The 20,443-nt window shown below is 34.9% G+C and overlaps 1 protein-coding gene across 6 annotated transcripts in view; it reads right to left on the bottom strand.

The window, feature by feature from the left end:
* FAM185A (family with sequence similarity 185 member A) overlaps positions 1-20,443 on the bottom strand; it is a 170,543-nt gene that overhangs the window by 148,909 nt on the left and 1,191 nt on the right. For all 6 annotated transcript variants that reach the window (XM_037012766.2, XM_073238972.1, XM_073238970.1 and 3 more), the window contains exons 2-4: positions 18,190-18,299; positions 14,015-14,107; positions 12,199-12,337 (exon numbers count right to left, since the gene is read on the bottom strand). In XM_037012766.2, the coding sequence (XP_036868661.2) occupies positions 12,199-12,337; positions 14,015-14,107; positions 18,190-18,299 (342 nt within the window). The remainder of the gene's footprint in view (positions 1-12,198; positions 12,338-14,014; positions 14,108-18,189; positions 18,300-20,443) is intronic.

Below are 20,443 nucleotides of genomic sequence, written 5' to 3'. Positions count from 1 at the left end.
ACTTGATAATCAAGCAAGAATTTATGAGTCACCAGAAGGCCAGAGATGAGGAGAGAATCCTTCAGCTCAATACTGAAGGATTACTAAAAGACAAAGAGATTTAAAAAAAGCTGGGGAAACCATTTAGGAAGACAGTAAACACATGGATCAGTAGGATCAAAGGCTCTGATCAAGGACTAAGAAGTATTTAACAGGTACTAATATACACAGGAAGTTTAGAAAAAGTTGGCGGAGTGAGAGGAGAGACAGAGGCTTCCTCCTAAAACTAGATACAATTAGAAAATTTAATTGGTGCAACTAATCCTGAGAGAGCAACAGGAAAGAGGATGGTGTCAGACTGCACAAACCTGGAGAAAAGAGCAGATCTCAGCGAACGGGCTAACTTACCAGAGCTGTGGCTCCTAGGACCCGAGCCCCTCCCCCACCAAAGCTCACCCACGGGAGGAAGACAAACGGAGCAGGGAGGGAGTGGAAGGCTTGGGACTGCTGAATACCTAGCTCTGGAGATCTGCTCTGGGAGCACAAACCTACATTTCACGGTGCTTTCATGAGACTTGCATGACTACTGGGTTGGAAAGTTAATACAGGCAGAGTTCCTGGGGAGACTGGGATTCCAGCTACTTGTGGAAAGCAGGGATCCATATCTGGCTGCTCTGAGACAAAAACTTATACCTGTGTGCCCAGCCCACTGGCCACTGGCTCAGGCAGTGGAGACAGGCACAGGAGGGGGGAACAGCTCTTTCCTGCCCCCAGGCACCAGTACCGCACCCCTGCGACCCCCGACATTGCTTCAGGGGCTCAGCAGCTCCATTATAGAGCTTCTGGACACTAGAGAGCGCCATATACAAACATGAAATGCCAAAGGAACCTTGTCCCGAGTAAAATTGTTAATACAACTCCTGAGAAAGATTTAAATTATACGGACCTCATGACTCTTCCTGAAAGGGAGTTCAAAATAAAAATAATCAACATCCTAATGGAGGTACAGAAAGACATCCAAGAACTCAGGAATGAATTCAGGTCAGAGATCCAATCGTTAAAGAACACAATGGAGGGTATTAAAAGCAGGTTGGATACCGTGGAGGAGACAATAAATGAAACAGAAACTAGAGAAGAGGAATACAAAGAAGCTGAGGCACAGAGAGAAAAAAGGATCTCTAAAAATGAAAGAATATTGAGAGAACTGTGTGACCAATCCAAGCGGAACAATATTCGCATTATAGGGGTACCAGAAGAAGAGAGAGAAAAAAGTATAGAAAGTGTCTTTGAGGAGGTAGTTGCTGAAAACTTCCCCAATCTGGGGAAGGAGATAGTCTCTGAGGCCATGGAGATCCACAGATCCCCCAACACAAGGGACACAAGGAAGACAACACCAAGACACACAGTAATTAAAATGGGAAAGCTCAAGGATAAGGACAGACTGTTAAAAGCAGCCAGAGGCAGAAATAAGATCACATACAAAGGAAAGCCCATCAGACTAACAACAGACTTCTCAGCAGAAACCCTACAGGCCAGAGGGAAGTGGCATGATGTATTTAATGCCATGAAGCAGAAGGGCCTGGAACCAAGATTACTTTATCCCGCGAGATTATCATTTAAATTTGAAGGAGGGATTAAACAATTTCCAGACAAGCAAAAGCTGAGAGAGTTTACCTCCCACAAACCATCTCTTCAGTCTATTTTGGAAGGACTGCTATAGATGGAAGTGTTCCTAGGGGTGGATAGCTGTCACCAGAGGTACGAAAATTATGGTAGGGAGGGTGGAGTAGCTGATTGCGAGGCAAATGCAAAATTAAATTGACTATCCCCAAAGCCAATCAAGGGATAGAGAAAAAGTATAGAATCTGATACCTAATATATAAAGAATGAAGGAGGGAAAAAAAGGAGAAATAGAAAAGAACCTTTAGATTGTGTTTGTAACAGCATACTAAGTGATTATGTTAGACTCTTAGATAGTAAGGAAAGTGACCTTGAACCTTTGGTAACCACGAATCTAAAGCCTGAAATGGAATAAGTACATACCTATCGATAATCACCCTAAATGTAAATGGACTGAATGCACCAATCAAAAGACACAGAGTCACTGAATGGATAAAAAAACAAGATACATCTATATGCTGCTTACAAGAGACTCACCTCAAACCCAAAGACATGTACAGACAAAAAGTCAAGGGATGGAAAAAGATATTTCATGCAAACAATAGGGAGAAAAAAGCAGGTGATGCAGTACTAGTATCAGAAAAAATAGACTTCAAAACAAAGAAAGTAACAAGAGATAAAGAAGGACATTACATAATGATAAAGGGCTCAGTCCAACAAGAAGATATAACCATTACAAATATATCACCCAACACAGGAACATCAGCATATGTGAAACAAATACTAACAGAACTAAAGGAGGAAATAGAATGCAATGCATTCATTTTAGACTTCAACACACCATTCACTCCAAATGACAGATCCACCAGACAGAAAATAAGGACACAGAGGCACTGAACAACACATTAGAACAGATGGACCTAATAGACATCTATAGAACTCTACACTCAAAAGCAACAGGATACACATTCTTCTCAAGTGCACATGGAACATTCTCCAGAATAGACCACATACTAGGCCAGAAAAAGAGCCTCAGTAAATTCAAAAAGATTGAAATTCTACCAACCAACTTTTCAGACCACAAAGGTATAAAACTAGAAATACATTGTACCAAGAAAGCAAAAAGGCTCACAAACACATGCAGGCTTAATAACACGCTTCTAAATAGTCCATGGATGGAGACCCAGCAATATATGGAAATAAATGACAACAACAACACAAAGCCCCAACTTCTGTGGGACGCAGTGAAAGCAGTCTTAAGAGGAAAGTATATAGCAATCCAGGCATATTTAAAGATGGAAGAACGAACCCAAATGAATAGTCTAATGTCACAGTTATCAAAATTGGAAAAAGAAGAACAAATGAGGCCTAAAGTCAGCAGAAGGAGGGATATAATAAAGATCAGAGAAGAAATAAACAAAATTGAGAAGAAAAAAACTGGAAAAAAATCAATGAAACCAAGAGCTGGTTCTTTGAGAAAATAAACAAAATAGATAAGCCTCTAGCCAGACTTATTAAGAGAAAAAGAGAATCAACACACATCAACAGAATCAGAAATGAGAAAGGAAACATCACAACGGACCCAACAGAAATACAAAGAATTATTAGAGACTACTATGAAAACTATATGCTAAGAAGCTGGAAAACCTAGAAGAAATGGACAACTTCCTTGAAAAATACAACCTTCCAAGACTCACCAAGGAAGAAACACAAAATCTAAACAAACCAATTACCAGCAAAGAAATTGAAGTGGTAATCAAAAAACTACCCAAGAAAAAAATCCCTGGGTCAGATGGATTTACCTCAGAATTTTATCAGACATACAGAGAAGATCTAATACCCATTCTCCTTAAAGTTTTCGAAAAAATAGAAGAGGAGGGAATACTCCCAAACTCATTATATGAAGCTAACATCACCCTAATACCAAAACCAGGCAAAGACCCCACCAAAAAAGAAAACTACAGACCAATATCCCTGATGAACGTAGATGCAAAAATACTCAACAAAATATTAGCAAACCGAATTTAAAAATACATCAAAAGGATCGTACACCATGACCAAGTGGGATTCATCCCAGGGATGCAAGGATGGTAAAACATTTGGAAGTCCATCAACATCATCCACCACATCAACAAAAAGAAAGACAAAAACCACATGATCATCTCCATAGATGCTGAAAAAGCATTTGACAAAGTTCAACATCCATTCATGATAAAAACTCTCAGCAAAATGGGAATAGAGGGCAAGTACCTCAACATAATAAAGGCCATCTATGATAAACCCACAGCCAACATCATACTGAACAGCAAGAAGCTGAAAGCTTTTCCTCTGAGATCGGGAACAAGACAGGGATGCATACTCTCCCCACTGTTATTTAACATAGTACTGGAGGTCCTAGCCATGGCAATCAAACAAAACAAAGAAATACAAGGAATCCAGATTGGTAAACAAGAAGTTAAACTGTCACTATATGCTGATGACATGATATTGTACATAAAGAACCCTAAAGACTCCACTCCAAAACTAGTAGAACTGATATCGGAATACAGCAAAGTTGCAGGATACAAAATTAACACAGAAATCTGTGGCTTTCCTATACACTAACAATGAGCCAATAGAAAGAGAAATCAGGAAAACAATTCCATTCACAATAGCATCAAAAAGAATAAAATACCTAGGAATAAACCTAACCAAAGAAGTGAAAGACCTATACCCTGAAAACTATAAGACACTCTTAAGAGAAGTTAAAGAGGACTCTAACAAATGGAAACTCATCCAATGCTCTTGGCTAGGAAGAATTCATACAGTCAAAATGGCCATCCTGCCCAAAGCAAACTATACAGATTTGATGCAATCCTTATCAAATTACCAACAACATTCTTCAACGAACTGGAACAAATAGTTCAAAAATTCATATGGAAACACCAAACACCCCGAATAGCCAAAGCAATCCTGAGAAAGAAGAATAAAGTGGCGGGGATCTCACTCCCCAACTTCAAGCTCTACTACAAAGCCATAGTAAACAAGACAATTTGGTACAGGCACAAGAACAGAGCCACAGACCAGTGGAACAGATTAGAGACTCCAGACATTAACCCAAACATATATGGTCAATTAATATTCAATAAAGGAGCCATAGACATATAATGGGGAAATGGCAGTCTCTTCAACAGATGATGCTGGCAGAACTGGATAGCTACATGTAAGAGAATGAAACTGGATCACTGTCTAACCCCATACACAAAAGTAAATTCAAAATGGATCAAAGACCTGAGTGTAAGTCATGAAACCATAAAACTCTTAGAAAAAAACATAGGCAAAAATCTCTTGGATGTGAACATTAGCGACTTCTTCATGAATATATCTCCCCAGGCAAGGAAAACAAAAGCAAAAATGAACAAGTGGGACTATATCAAGCTGAAAAGCTTCTGTACAGCAAAGGACACCACCAATAGAAGAAAAAGGTACCCTACAGTATGGGAGAATATATTCATAAATGACAGATCCGATAAAGGCTTGACATCCAAAATATATAAAGAGCTCACGCACCTCAACAAACAAAAAGCAAATAATCCAATTAAAAAATGGGCAGAGGAGCTGAACAGACAGTTCTCCAAAGAAATTCAGATGGCCAACAGATACATGAAAAGATGCTCCACATCACTAGTTATCGGAGAAATGCAAATTAAAACTACAATGATATATCACATCACACCAGTAAGGATAGCCACCATCCAAAAGACAAACAAAAGCAAATGTTGGCGAGGTTGCGGAGAAAGTGGAACCCTCCTACACTGCTGGTGGGAATGTAAATTAGTTCAACCATTGTGAAAAGCAATATGGAGGTTCCTCAAAATGCTCAAAATAGACTTACGATTTGACCCAGGAATTCCACCTCTAGGAATTTACCCAAAGGATGCAGCACTCCAGTTTGAAAAAGACAGATGCACCCCTATGTCTATCGCAGCACTATTTACAATAGCCAAGAAATGGAAGCAACCTAAGTGTCCATCAGTAGATGAATGGATAAAGAATATGTGGTACATATACACAATGGAATATTATCCAGCCATAAGAAGAAAACAAATCCTACCATTTGCAACAACATGGATGGAGCTAGAGGGTATTATGCTCAGTGAAATAACCCAAGCGGAGAAAGACAAACACCAAATGATTTCACTCATCTGTGGAGTATAAGAACAAAAGAAAAACTAAAGAACAAAACAGCAGCAGAATCACAGAACCCAAGAATGGACTAACAGTTACCAAAGGGAAAGAGACTGGGGAGAATGGGATGGTAGGGAGGGATAAGGGCGGGGAAGAAGAAAGGGGGTATTATGATTAGCATGTATAATGTTGGGGGTGGGGGAAAGGGGAGGGCTTTGCAACACAGAGAAGACAAGTAGTGATTCTATAGCGTCTTGCTATGCTGATGGACAGTGACTGTTTTGTGGGGGGAACTTGGGGTAGGGGAGAGCCTAGTAAACATAATGTTCTTCAAAAAAATAAAAATAAATAAATTTAAAAAAAAAGACTATACACATGAAAAAGTAAAGAGATTATATAATTCTGGAAGGCAAAGGATAGGATCAGAAGAGGGATGTGGTTAAGTTAGCCAGGTGGCTGAGCCAGCAAGAAAGGGTTTGAATAAGAGAATGTCATGGTCAATGTGCATTTCCATGAACAACCATAGATAACGGAAGATGCATTTGAAGAAGGTGAGACTGGAAGCAAGATATTGCTAGAGTTGGCAAGAAATGACAAGAATCTGAAATAGAACAGTAGAAATTAGAAAGAAAAGATGAGACAGATTGAAGAAACATTTAGGTGATAAAACCTACCTAAAGTTGGTGATTGATTAGATGTGGGCAGTGAGAGAGAGGAATTTAAGATTGCCTCTAGATATCAGACTGCAAATGGAAATATAGGAAGAGGAATACATTAAATATGAGGTTGGGAGATGGGAAAGTAGGAGAAAAGAAGTTAGAAGTGTTGAGTTTGAGATGCCTGTAAACATCCAAACGGTTATGACTACCAAACAGATGCATGTATACACTGAAGTCAGGGCTAGAGATATGGGTTTGAATCATCAGAATACAAGAGTAGTCACGACTCAAAGTGTGTAGGACACCCAGGGAGAAGAAAAAAGCTAAAGAGCAAATAAACAGGGGTGAAATTTTGGAGAATACCAAGCAGCTGCAAAAAGCAGGAACTCACAGAAGTTCGAGAAAGAGCAATTACAAATATAACACATGACAAAACTGCCAGTGTCAACAAATATTTGTGTGCTTTTCTCCTTCCTTAGAACACTGCTAAAACCCTGTAGCCTCTTGCAGTTAGATTAAGTCATCTGAAAATATTCTGGCTAAAAGTACACAGCAGAAGTAATTAATGCATGCACTTCTAGGCTTGGTTTCTGAAACTTTCCACATGATCCTTAACGATCTCTCTTTCATGAAAGCTTGGAGGCCATGATGCACCAAAGATGCAGCAACACCTATATTGAAGGAGCCCAGTTCCTCCAAAAAGCTAAGCCAAGTCAGAAGGAAGGCTGCACACAATGGCAACATTTTGAATCACATGTCTAAATCCTAGAAAAAAGAAATCTGTTCTGTTTGTACCACAAAGGAGGATGTAATTCCTTTCTAATATTTTATATAAAAAAATTTTTAAGTGTCCAGATTCAACATTAATATATACCAAAATGATAAACCAAAAACCTCACGATGGACTCAATAAATACTACAATTTTAACAGAGGATTTTCATGAAACTTCATTTAAAGTTCTATTTAATTCAATAAAAGCTTCTTAAAAATTTTTTTCCAGTTTCACCACCTTTTATTGGATATAAATCCATAAATGCTCTTTTAAAATGTTGTATTATTTCTGACTCTCTAAATTCATAAGGCAGATTTATAAATTCACTGGTGATAGCATGACCTTCATAAAGCAAACTGGTACACTTCTTTGAAATTCTGAGTTATTAAATGTATCAACTGTGTTTGTATAGTTAATGTAACTTTTACTCTTGTTAAAGTTTCTAAAATCCAAAGTAGTTATTTAAAGAAGAATTTAAGCATTTACATACTGCTAAATCTTTGGGGCTTTTGAAGTATAGAGAAAATGAATGAGAGAAGTAATAATCTATTTAACAAGGTATGTTCCCAAAGAACCTAAAATAAGACCCTAAATAACACAGGGAATATAAATATTTAAAATGTAGTTTTATTCATTAATCACTTATTCCAAGTAATAACATAAAACATGAAAACTGTCATGAATATGCCTACATGTTAAACCTAATCAATTTGCTTAAATGAGGTTATAAATAAAAACCAATCCCAGCAAACCGTTAAGGAAGCTTTTTTCTCTCGAGAAGAGTAAGCAGACTACATATATTTATATTTAAAAAATATATTTAGCAGAATACATAAGTACATGTATATCTTTTATATACATGTATAGAATTCTCTAAAATCAAATATTCAAGTAGCAGAATGTAATAAAATGTACTTCACACAGAATCTAATTTTTTATAATTTAGAAGGACATCAAGAGAATAAACCATCACAAAATTTTATATCTAAACACAAGCTATCCAAGTACTTACTTTCCTACTAGATTCCCAGGATAGTGGGGAATATTTGTTGGATCAATGAATAAACTCATTTTGTTTTGTTTGTTTCAGAAGGCATACTTAACAGATGTGATTCAATCAACCTTACTTTAAATTAATTAATAGTAAATATTACTAGTCAATTGGCTTACTCATTTTCTTACCTACGAAATGTAGTTAAAATATACTTAAAAACTCCATTTGGAAAAACATTTAGGATCAATCTTTTTCTTCTTTACATATAGAAGTCAATTTGCAAGGTCAGGAAACAAATATTGCTGCTTTCATTATCCCTTTCCTCATTACTGGGCATCCTCTAAGTACTTAGCACTAAGTTGGGTATTGGTTTGCTATCAGGATATATGAACAAATAGGAAATACAGACAACAAATAAATTTCATTCTTTCTTCCTTTCAAGGAAGCCTTAGAAACCAAACACTGAAGACAGTGCTTCACTTTTATGGAATGAACTGAGTCCCTGAATGCCTCCATGGAACTAAAGAATGCATGGAACATTCACATTTTGTGACAGATGTCATAAGACATAATATATAATTCTGAAACTAGAGTTTATAATAAAAAACATAGATGAAGCAGTACATATATGTTACAGTGCTGTCTACCTAGAGGAAACATCCCTAGAGCAAGCCAGTAAGCCCTCAAAGCAGTGATGGTATTTGGGTTGCCATCAAGGAAGTTTGCCATGGGTATGAACACTAATTTGTTTAAACACCTTAAAAACATCTCCTAGAAAATCATGAAACCGGGATCAAATCATTGCTTTTCCACTAATTAATTTGTCATTGAGAGCAAACAATTAGACATTTGTAAGTTTTGTTTTCTTCATTTGTAAACAGATAGTTGTCCACTAAGTGAAAGGGGCGGGCCCACGAGCACTCAATACAGGCTTGTCAACATTCCTTCAACCACCCACCCACACACCTACTGACACAAGGGTTTCAAACTCATATATAACTGGTAAATATATATATAAAAGACAGTGCCATCATATTGGTGGTATAAATAGGTTTTTACAAGACCTATATATTGGATTTTTAAAAATCTATTTGAAAACAAGATAAAAAAAAACAACATTTTAAACCATGCTAAAGGAAAATGAAGCCAAACTAAATAAATCCTGAACAGTAGGTCTTCAAATGTATATTTCTCCAAGTTTGTTTTCTGTCACACATTTAGAAATAGCAACATGTTTTCCCATAAAAACAAAGTTTAAAATTCTCAAGCCAGCTTGCTTGAATATAACCAAAACATACACTTAGTTTGTGTTAGATGACCATTTAGAGAAAAGCATTCACTGGAATATATACTCAAAATTCCAGCTTGGGGTGATCCTTGGGAGATGTCTCTGTCTAGTAAAATCCAAGTAGAAATCCCACAGGGACTTCCTTTCACAAGCTATGAATAACTTCTCACCTACGAGGATATTCTACTCAAGATACAGGACTCTACAGAACATTGTCTGCTCTTTTGTACCTATTCTACCTCCAAACTCCAATAACAATCGCAGATAATTCCTTAGGAAAAGGATAGAAATAGGGGTGGCATCAGGGGAGGAGACAAGAAACAGGCTTGTCAGAAGAGTGCTTAAAAAGTAGCAGGCACTGGGATGTGACAAAGAAATGAAGAGGCTTTCTTTCTTATCTCTCTTTTTTTTTTACACACTACCACTGAAAAATCAAAACAGCAAGTAAGGGCCAAGGACTAGCCTTGGGAAAAGCAGGTCTGAACAACATGGAAGTTCTGCTACAGTGGCAACTGGATCAAAGTTTCCCTTCCCCTACTTCTCACTGCTGAACTACTACTACAAATAAGAATGATGGCATTCAATCCTCCTACTACATTGAGTTCTTTAAGGACAGCTATCATCCTGCCCAGCTTATACCCTGGTGCCTGAAACAGTAGGTAGTCAATAAATGTGTTAAATGAATCAATAAATATAACTGTAGTGGATGCTGTGATTCATCCTCCAGAACCCCCTTTTAACCAAAGGGCTTATTTTCTTAGCTTTTGGGAGTACTGCTAGCAGACAGCCCTCAGCTTCAGCCCTCTTAGGGACCTGTCCAGCTTAAGAGAGCAATCTGGGCCCAAGATCAGAGCCCCCCTCCTGGGGCAGCTTGCATCTAATAATTGGTGATATAAAGGTCTAACTCCCTTCACCCCAACTTAAGACAATTTTGAGGACCATCCCAACTTTGTAACTCCCCATGGGGTTCTTGAGATTTTATCACAGTCCAACTTCTCCCAGAGAAATTAGGCTTCCTTCCTCTCTGAGGTATTGGTCCCAAGAGGTCTCCCTAGTAAATTTACTGTACTCTAATTTCCATCTCACAGTCTGCTTTTAAGAAACCCAACCTGAGATGACAGTCCAAAAGAGGATCTAGATCTGACACAGATTTAAGATGCCCAAGGAAGAAACATATTTAACATCGTATTAAGCTCAGTAAATATAAAAGGCTATACAAAGGTTAAGGAATGAATACTTTAATACCTAGCTCTTTATTTTCATTTCAGCAACTTGAAGTAATCAGGAAACCTAAAGTATTTCAAGGCCTGCCTCAGAAAAGTTCATCTGTTTTACTCTCATGTAAGCTATTAATGACAAACTATACCAAGTTCAATTCTTGTTTAACTTAAAAGAAAGCAAAAAATTAATAAACATTAATGAATTTAGTGTAAACATGTTATAAAACACTGTAGAAAACAGGGCTATTCTTATTGTGGGTATTAATCAACATCTGACTTGGTAAGAAATTGCTTTTCAGCTAAAAGCTATTCAACATATTAAATGTAGTACTTTTAATAGCAATTAACAGAAATTCCAATGCTTACCTAAAAGTTATTTTTAGTATATGAAGAGTTACAATTTACCAGAACTATTCAAGACACAGCTGGGTAAAAAAATAAAAGAATAAGCAACAAACTATTTGCTTTATCTAAATACAACTCCATTGGACTCAAGCTATTTGGGCTCAAATAATACCTTAACCTTGTTAGAATAGTTGATGAGGTTTAACTATTAAATTGAAGCTCAATAATTACTTCAAGTACATAAGCACTCATTTTGTTTTAGATTTTTTTTAACCATAAGACCACTTGCCAATTTGCTTTACAGCATGGCCAGCACTAGCCATGCTTCCTAATACCATCTAATAATTTGTGTTCACTAGTAAAATCTGGAGATTTTGCCAAAGTGTATACACACCAACATCCACTTTCCTACAGAAGTTAAATGAGTGGTCTATATATGGAAAAAGTTTCAATCCATACTTCCTGGAAAATGCTCCAGAAGGCATTTAGCAGATACGTATATACCGTATATTCTTCTTGCCAAGATAAGTGACTATTAATTCTATCTGTAAAAGTTTCAGAAAAAATACCTGGACCTGAATCATCTGCTATGTGTAAATTTAAGAAGCATGCCAAGTGACACTGAATACCAGTGTGCCCTTTGCCATATTACTGCCACAATATGATCTCTTCTGCAGGCAAGTTTTGAAAGTCACAAAATGATATTTAATCAAAGAAAATTAAAAATGGCAGGTTACTTAGAGGATCAGGTGCCAGTTCATTAATTTATTTAATCCTTAGCTTTTCTATCATAACATAAAAGTCAGTCACTCAGAACTCATCTTTATTTTTAAGACTGCTTTTATCTAATTAAGCTTCCCTCTGAGTATTTTCTCCATATTTCTTTGTTGTTTCCTTTTGCAAGGAAATGCATTAAAAATCATTATTATTAGCTTCATATATAACAGCATCATACTTAATTACTTGCCAAACTAAATTAAATAGCTTATAAGTCATTTTATCTTACGATTTTTTTTAAAAAGATGATGGTAGTCTGCAATCATTTAGAAGGCCGCTTCCTAATAGCAGATCCTTCTTTAAATACCGAGAAACAGAATTCTCTTAAAATTTATGTTATAAAAAACTGAGATGTATTAGACCTTTGTCATCTTACCATGAACACTTCCTAATGTAATATCCCCAGCAGCAGAAGACAAAAATGAAGATTCTGTATAAAGATACTTGGCTTTCAGGGAACCATCATCAGTAGATATATTAATAAAACTTCCCTGCAGTTTATCCACGGTCACAGTCTAGTAAGAGAAAGACTCAAAATTAGTTCATTATACAACAAAGACTGGTTAAAAAGCCAACATGGTAACTACAGAATTAGTGGGCAACTACATAAAAAAGTTACTACCCAGGACACAATCACCTTATTGACTTTCATTCCCTAGCTCTCATTACAAGATTGTGAGCAACAGTGTATTCTCTGTGTAATGTGGAATAGATCCATTATCTTTGATTTATTTATCTTCTTTAATTACTCTTAATAATGTTTAGTATTTTCTACATAGCATTCTTTATCTTCTGTTAAATTGACTCACATTTGATATTTTCTAAGTGCTGTTATAAAAGGTATCTTTTTTATACTTCATTTATCTTAAGTGGCTTTTGTATTTGACCTTAAATCTAGTAACTTTATTAATTTTAATAATTTACCTGAATTAAACAATTTTTTCTATATGCATAATCATATTGTCTACAAGTATTAGTTTCATTACTTCCTTTCCAATCCTTATATTAATACCACTTTCACCTGTTCAAAAAGACCTGAAACTACAAGTGTTGGTGAGGATGTAGAGAAAAAGGAACCCTCCTACACTTCTGGTGGGATGGTAAACCAGTGCAACTACTATGGAAAGTAGTACAGAGGTTTCTCAAAAAATCAAAAACAGAAAAAAGCACATGATCTAGCAATTCTACCAGAACTACCAGAAGTAGTTCTGGTAGTTTACTTAAAGAAAACAAAATCACCAATTCAAAAAGCTATACACATATTTGTGCTTATCACAGCATTATTTACAATGCCAAAATATGGAAGAAACTGAAGTGTCTATCAATGACTGAGTAGATAAAGTGAAATCTTGCCATTTGTGACAACATGGTTGGACTTAGAGGGTACTATGCTAAGTGAAGTAAGTCAGAGAAAGACAAGTACCATATGATTTCACTTGTACATGTAATCCAAAAAAAAAAACCAAGCAAATGAACAAACAGAAACAGACTCACAGACAGAGAGAACAGACTGGTGGTCACCATAGTGGGAAGGATGGGGGAAAATTGGTGAAAGGGGGAAAAATTATTGAGAAATGTTCCATATTGTGATCTGGGTGATGGTTTCATGAGTGTATAGACATGTCAAAATTCATCAAGCTGTACAATAAGATTTGTGTATTTTATTGTACATAGATCAATAAAAAAATACATAACTTAAAGAAAATAGTGTAGGGGGAAAGCTTTTGGAGAACAGTAATGCTATCTAATTGTGCCATCTTGTGGAAAATACTGAAGAAAGTTGAGTTCTGAAACATCTTTCAACTACCTAAAGGCAGTCAACAGGTCTTGGAAAAATACTCAAATAAACCTAACACATTAGAAAAATTTAATCCCAATTACAGTAGTATTACTTAATGACTGACTTTAATCCATGGTCATAAAAATAAAAATCTCTTTAGAACTAGAAGTAAATATTAAGCATTAAAGGTATTATAGACTCCAAGTAAGGAATGAAATAACTGTCAAAAGTATTATATCACAAATTAAATTTAAATTGTATAATATTTAATTATCTCGATTTCAAATCTGAACTTGCTAATGAGCTAATATGCATTAAGAGGTAATTTTATGCCACAAATTTTGTAGAACATAACCATTGTGTAAGCCAACTTAATGCAAAATTGTGTTATTAAAAAAAGGTTTGATCTTACACTTTTATCTGATGCATAGATGTCTGTATTTCCATAAACTGTTCCCAGACAAAAAACTTTACCTCCTTTTGTTTGAACATGTAATTTCTGACTCTGAAAGACAAAAATACATATAAAGAATAAATTTGACTTATACTAATAAAAAATTTTCCAAAATTTTATATATTTCTTTTAAAGTAATAATAAAGCAGCAAAAGAGGAATGAATAGAAGGTACTACTTGGATTAATAGCATCACCTAAAAAAGAATGTCAACTGCTGTTAAAGAGATTAAATAAGCCATCTACAACCAAAGGGAAAAAGAAGAGATACATGGATGTTCCTGTAGCTCCACTAAGGAAGGGCTTGGAAAACAAAGTTATCACTGTGATTGGCTAACTAAACATATAATCACTATTACTTTTCATCATTATTAATACTCATTTTATTAATAACAATAGTAACCACTTATGGCTTTTTCTTTGCACTAAATACAGTGTTCACTCCTTTACATGAACTATCACTTAAACCTCACAACAATTCAGAGAGAGAAGTGTTAATTTTTCCCATGTTACAGAGGAAGAAATCCAATAATTAGAAAGGTTAAATAACTTTATTAGGTGACATAGTTAGCAAACAACAAAATCTAAACTAACATTTAGAATAAAGCTCTGTATGATTTCAAAACCCACACTCTTGTGGCTGGCATCACAAGACATTCAGACTTAGGGTATACATTCACATTTAGGGTAAGAGCCCACTGACCGTTGAACTTTCTAGTACAACACACTGTAGCTAAGTGAAAATGCCTCTACACATTAATAAAACAGCCATCACAGCTGGCCTCCTCTGCCAGACAAAAAAAACTGTGTGTGTGTGCATGTGTGTAAGACTTGATTTCACACTTAGCCACTGTGGCAGAAACTACTGTTGCTCCACTGAAATCCTTTTTTTTTTTCCAAAGTAATAGGAAGATAGTTGGGTCCATGAAGAGATATTTTCCAGCCTCCTTTACCTCTTAGTTGTTCAGTGAGCTCTTGCCAATAAAATGTTAAGTGGCGATGCTATCCAGACTAGTGATTTTAGGAGATACAATTTTTTAATAATTTAATAACAATTTAACAATAATAATTTGATCATTTTAAAATATGGTTACACTTAGAAGATGGACAGAACCTACAATCATTGATTAGAAAAGAGCCACCCACATATTTGACACAAGTGAGAAATAAGCTAAGATTGTATATGAACCATTAGATATTTGGTCTATCTTTAAAAGTAGCTTAGTTCACCTTAACCATTTACATATGGCTTCAGCTCTGACCACAACTATAAAGAGGAAAGAATAGGTAAATAACAGAGGAAGAAAATTACCAAAAACAAATTCACCAATATCATGACCAGCAATAGCAGAGAAGTGTAAAATGCAGGGAGAAAAAAATTTGAAACAACCATATACAGGAAGAAGAAAAAATAGAAAAACCTTATGTGAAATAGCCCAGTAATGAATTTTTGAAATTCAGTGAAAAGGGCTAACTGAATCATTCTTAAAAAGTTTATCTGTATTACAGCATGATAGACTACTTCATGTCCACAGAGACATGAGTCTGCAAAGTGTACTTAATATGAAAGCTATATCAAGCAGGTAACTAATTTATGATCTTTTGAAGAGAGTATCTCCAAAACAACTGTTATTTTATATCAAGAGTTCTTAATCAAGCTCACACAAATTTTTAGAGTCTGTAAAACTTATGAAATTGTAAGCAAAATTCCATATGCACATGCATTTTTTCCCAAGGTGACAATCTTCAGATTTTCAAAGAGGTCTAGGGCTCAAAAATGTTAAGAGCTATTACTATATTTTAAAGTTCATCTAATTCCAAAACAATGTGACATTTATAAAAAAATTTTAAATATGTAAAACAAAATACTTTATAAGAAGATATAAGCTATTATACTACATTTTTTTAAAATGCAAATGTTTGATATTCAATGAGTTAAAGGTCTGTTGCCTAAAAAAAAAATCATTTACCTATTCCCTAAGAATGCTAATATATTTTGCTTGGATTATAAAGAATTATAAAGGAGGTTGGAAATGAGAAAGACCCAAGTTCAAATCTCAGCTCAATTTATTAGCTATGTGAACCTAAACAACTTGCTTGTTATCTTGGGGCCTCATAGCTTCTTCCTTGATAAAAGGGAGATAATTAAACAATTAAATGAGGGCTTACCTAAGTTTCCTGGTACATAATAAGGATTCAGTAAATAATAGCTATAACTATTATTATATTTTATCACTTAGATCAAATACATTTCAAGTCCTTAAAATGAGTAGAGACAAACTTATATTAATAGGTGATTATTAATTCAAGATAATGATATCATACATATTTAAAACTTAAACCAGTTATTTTAAGTGTTCCCATTTGTGCATTTAGTCAGTTAAATCCTAAGATCTCAAGAATTTTCTTAACTCAACCCTTGGAATACCATTTGGATCCAGAGGACGACCCAATTTTATTCAAGAAGCTCTTGAATTTCTTTTTTGAACTATTCTATTTGTAAGGGCTGATATTTCATGACTTTTGTTCTTTCTTAGAAGTCTTCCAAAGAATAGAAAATTTACATATTTTTTCAAAATAGAATAAAACTCATTCTATTTTTAAATTACCATATTGGTCCACTGTAAACCTAAAGTACATTAGTTATCTTAGTCTTACATCTTATAACATTTCCTATATCATTATCCTAGGAGTTCTTTCATCATTATTCATAAATTATTAATTAACTATGCTAAAGTAAGGCTGACATGATAAGACAACAGAATGATGATGGACTTGCGTAGAATGGTGGTTCTCAACTAAAGGTGATTTTATCCCCCAGAAGACATTTAGCAATGTGTGGAGATACTTTTCATTGTTGTAACTGAGGAGCATGCTACTAACTTGCAGGCAGAGGCTAGGGAAGCTGGTAAACATCATACAGTGCACAGGTCAGCTCCCGACTACAGAGAGTTATGCAGCCCAAAATGTAAACAGGGCCAAAGCTGAGAACTCATTTCTCAGCTAATGCCCTTAATAGCAGAAAGAAGACAACTGACAAAGAGGTCTTTCAGAACTATGAGATGAATCATAAGAGAATGCAAAGAGACAGCAGCATACAAGCTTCTTATTTTGTGTAATTGAAAATACAAGACTCTGAGTCTTCAGACACAACACTCTGGTTGAATTCTGTGAAACTCAAGCATTGATGAGTGAACAATATATTTCTAAGGACAAAAAAGGAACTCTGGTATTCTCATCTAGTCAGTCATCTAACATGAAGACTTCTTTGTGCAATCTTTTATAAGAACCCAACCATGTCATTTTGCTAAAGGCCATGTAATAGTATTCTTTAATCTTATATGGTATTTGTATAACGATTTATTTGAAATGGTTCATATGTGGACAGATGCTGAAGTCAGATGTGCAAATACAGGTGGCTGGAGCAAAACAAGTAACATAAAATTGTTTAAATGTTTTGCAATTATGAAGCAAAGCTGACTAAATTCTCTTCAGCAAAGTTACATGCCATCAAAGTTCACAAATGTATTATTTTGAATATGTAAATGTAAGAAGTACCAGTAGCAACAATAAGCTAGAACCTATCAGAGATGTGTCTGAAATCATATATAGCTGAGACCAATGTAATTTTAAGAAAATTAAATATAAAAGTATTATTACAAAACAAGATGAATTATTTGTTGTTCAGCACAAATACCTAGTTAATCTTTTAAGGGGCTACCTAGTACTTTAAAAATGTGATTCATCTAATATTTTAAGCACATTTATAGTGTTTGAAGACTTTTCCTTCCTCTTATATGAATGGAAGAAAAATATTCCTTAAAATTAAAATTTCTTTAACTTAATAAGATCTCAGAATACTAAAAATATACTATTAGTTTCACTGTATATTTCGAAAAGAAATCTAAAGGGAATATGAGGAAAAACCTTCAAAGTTGATACAAACTGTACTTTCAGAACAGAACTGATTTCAAGATAAATTTTTGGAAGGAAATTCTGAGTGTGATGAATAAATGATGCTCAGTTTTCTCAATACATGATACTCAGAATAATGACTTTAGTTTGATGCTACAGTTTATAGTTTAAGGTTTTTAAAAACAATAATATTGAAACAAAAGTAGAAAAATGCTTATACCTTCACAGATTGTAAAATGCTGGTCCCCTGTTCAGTTTCAATTTTGCAATTATCACACTCAATATTTTGAATTTTTACACAGCCAGATCCTGATGACTTGATATTCAAATCTAGAAATGAAAAAAGAGAAAAACAAGTTAGTACTATGGTTAATTGACTCCAAAGCATTTTAGTACCCCTAGAAATCCAGCTCTTCAATTATGCCCATATTACTGAACCCTGGAGAGAGCACCATTGTTAGCAGTCTCTCTCTAAAGGTAAGGAGTTCTCTTCCATGGCAACAGGACCAAATGTTAGCAATGCCCTCTTCTGCCAGTTTTTAGAAATAAAGCAGTTATTTCCGTTGGCCTGTATCATGTACAGAGAAAAAGTAACATAAAAGGGAAGTAAAGGAGATGACAAACTTATATACACCAATTGTTATAGACACTCCTGGGAAAGATCATAGAAGCCCCTTTCCTGCTGAGAAGAACACACACACACACACATGCAAAGAAGAAAACAGCAAGCTAACAAGTCATTATGGTAAATTTGGTAGTCAGTGAGCCTATTCTCTCTCCCATTCATTAAGAGTGAAAGATTTAATACCAAACCTCCCCAAATGTAATCATATTGTGAGAGCAGCATGGATAAGTATATATGATCATGATTAAGGTTTTCAACTCCTTCTTTAAACTTTCATATCTAAAAAATGAGTATATTACCATACAGCTACATCACAAAGTATCTGAAGTAATAAAAAAATGAAACAACTTTGAAAAACCTAGTACTAAATAGTATCATAACCTCAAGATTGTGGATAAATAGCTGACTTCTGAAGAATGCATGGAAAATAAGAAGTCAGTGCCATTTTAGCTGTCAATTAAGGTGTAACCTTAGATGTCTATACAAAAACTAAAAATAAAAAAAGTGATGCTTAATACCTAATTCAAATAAATATTGAATTAAGCCTTAAACCAGACTAAGGAAGTAAACACTATGTTGCCCCAAACATAAACTACACAAATACCATAATTTCAATAGTTATGGCAAAGATCAGTTTCCACAGTTATTCTATACTGTCATATACACAGCTTTATATATCCTGCTATAAAGTACATTGCAGTCTTTATAAAGCTTTAAAATAACAGCAATATTTTGGTTGGGATTAATCTAAAATATATCTAAATATAAAATATATACAATATAAATATATATAATCTAAAATATATAAAATACTTACAAGAAGGTAACTAATAAATTTTTACCCAGTTAAGTAGTTATAACATAAGGCTTGATCTAAGGCAGCATTGATAGACACAGAGAGAAGGAAATACTCTAATTATACTCTACCCTCACTAGGTAGGTAGAGAAATTAAGGCTAGATACTGAGTGGAAGCAACACTGCTTTCACCCTTTCACTTAAAACAGGTATAGACAAACTGGAGGAACAAGTTAAGTATGAAAAAATTGAATTATGTTGATTGAGGGACCTGTAGAACAGACATATGGAAACAATAAATTGGAAATGGGATTCTGGCTCTAAAAAGAGGAATCTACAAATAATGAGGTTTGAGATCACCAGCACAAGTACTTCCATTTTTATTGGTGCTGCCATAAATTTTTGCTTATCTCTATTTCAATACTCAATCTATTTGTACTGCCATAACCAATGGACAGGTCTTTCTCCCCACCCTAGGCTGTTATATTTGAGGTCAGGGTCTCTTGTTTATATATGCTAGTTAAAAGAAACTAAGAAGTAATAAAGCATAGTGGTTGAACAGACTCCAGTCAGTTTAAATCCCGGTTCCACCAATTTATATCTGAGAGAAAACAGGTATATTTCATGATCTACCACACCATAAGTTTCACTAAGTCATTGATTTTTGTGTATTTGTTTCACCCACAATAATACTTTATGAAATTTGTTTCAATTTCCTTGTCTGAAACGGTGACAATAACAGTTTCCATTTTATAGGTAATTTTAAGAATTAGAAAGGATTATCTTAGAAGTGTCTGCTGCTATTATGATGAATATTATAATTATAGTATTATGATGATCCTTCAGTCCCAAGAAGGAGGAGAACCTGGGGAGACTTCCCTAGAAGTGTTGTGTACATTTACGTGGCTTACATTTGAGAAAAGACGGAACCCAAATACTTAGGAAACATATCTTGCAGGCATTATCAACTGAAGTTTCTAAGGCAGTCTTACTATGTGTTTTTCTTCAAAACCTGCTACTCATGGAAAATTCACTTAGGCCAAAATGCATGGA

Source organism: Manis javanica, chromosome 6 (assembly GCF_040802235.1).
Source record: "Manis javanica isolate MJ-LG chromosome 6, MJ_LKY, whole genome shotgun sequence".
NCBI lineage: Eukaryota > Metazoa > Chordata > Mammalia > Pholidota > Manidae > Manis > Manis javanica.
This window is presented reverse-complemented; position numbering and strand designations above follow the sequence as displayed.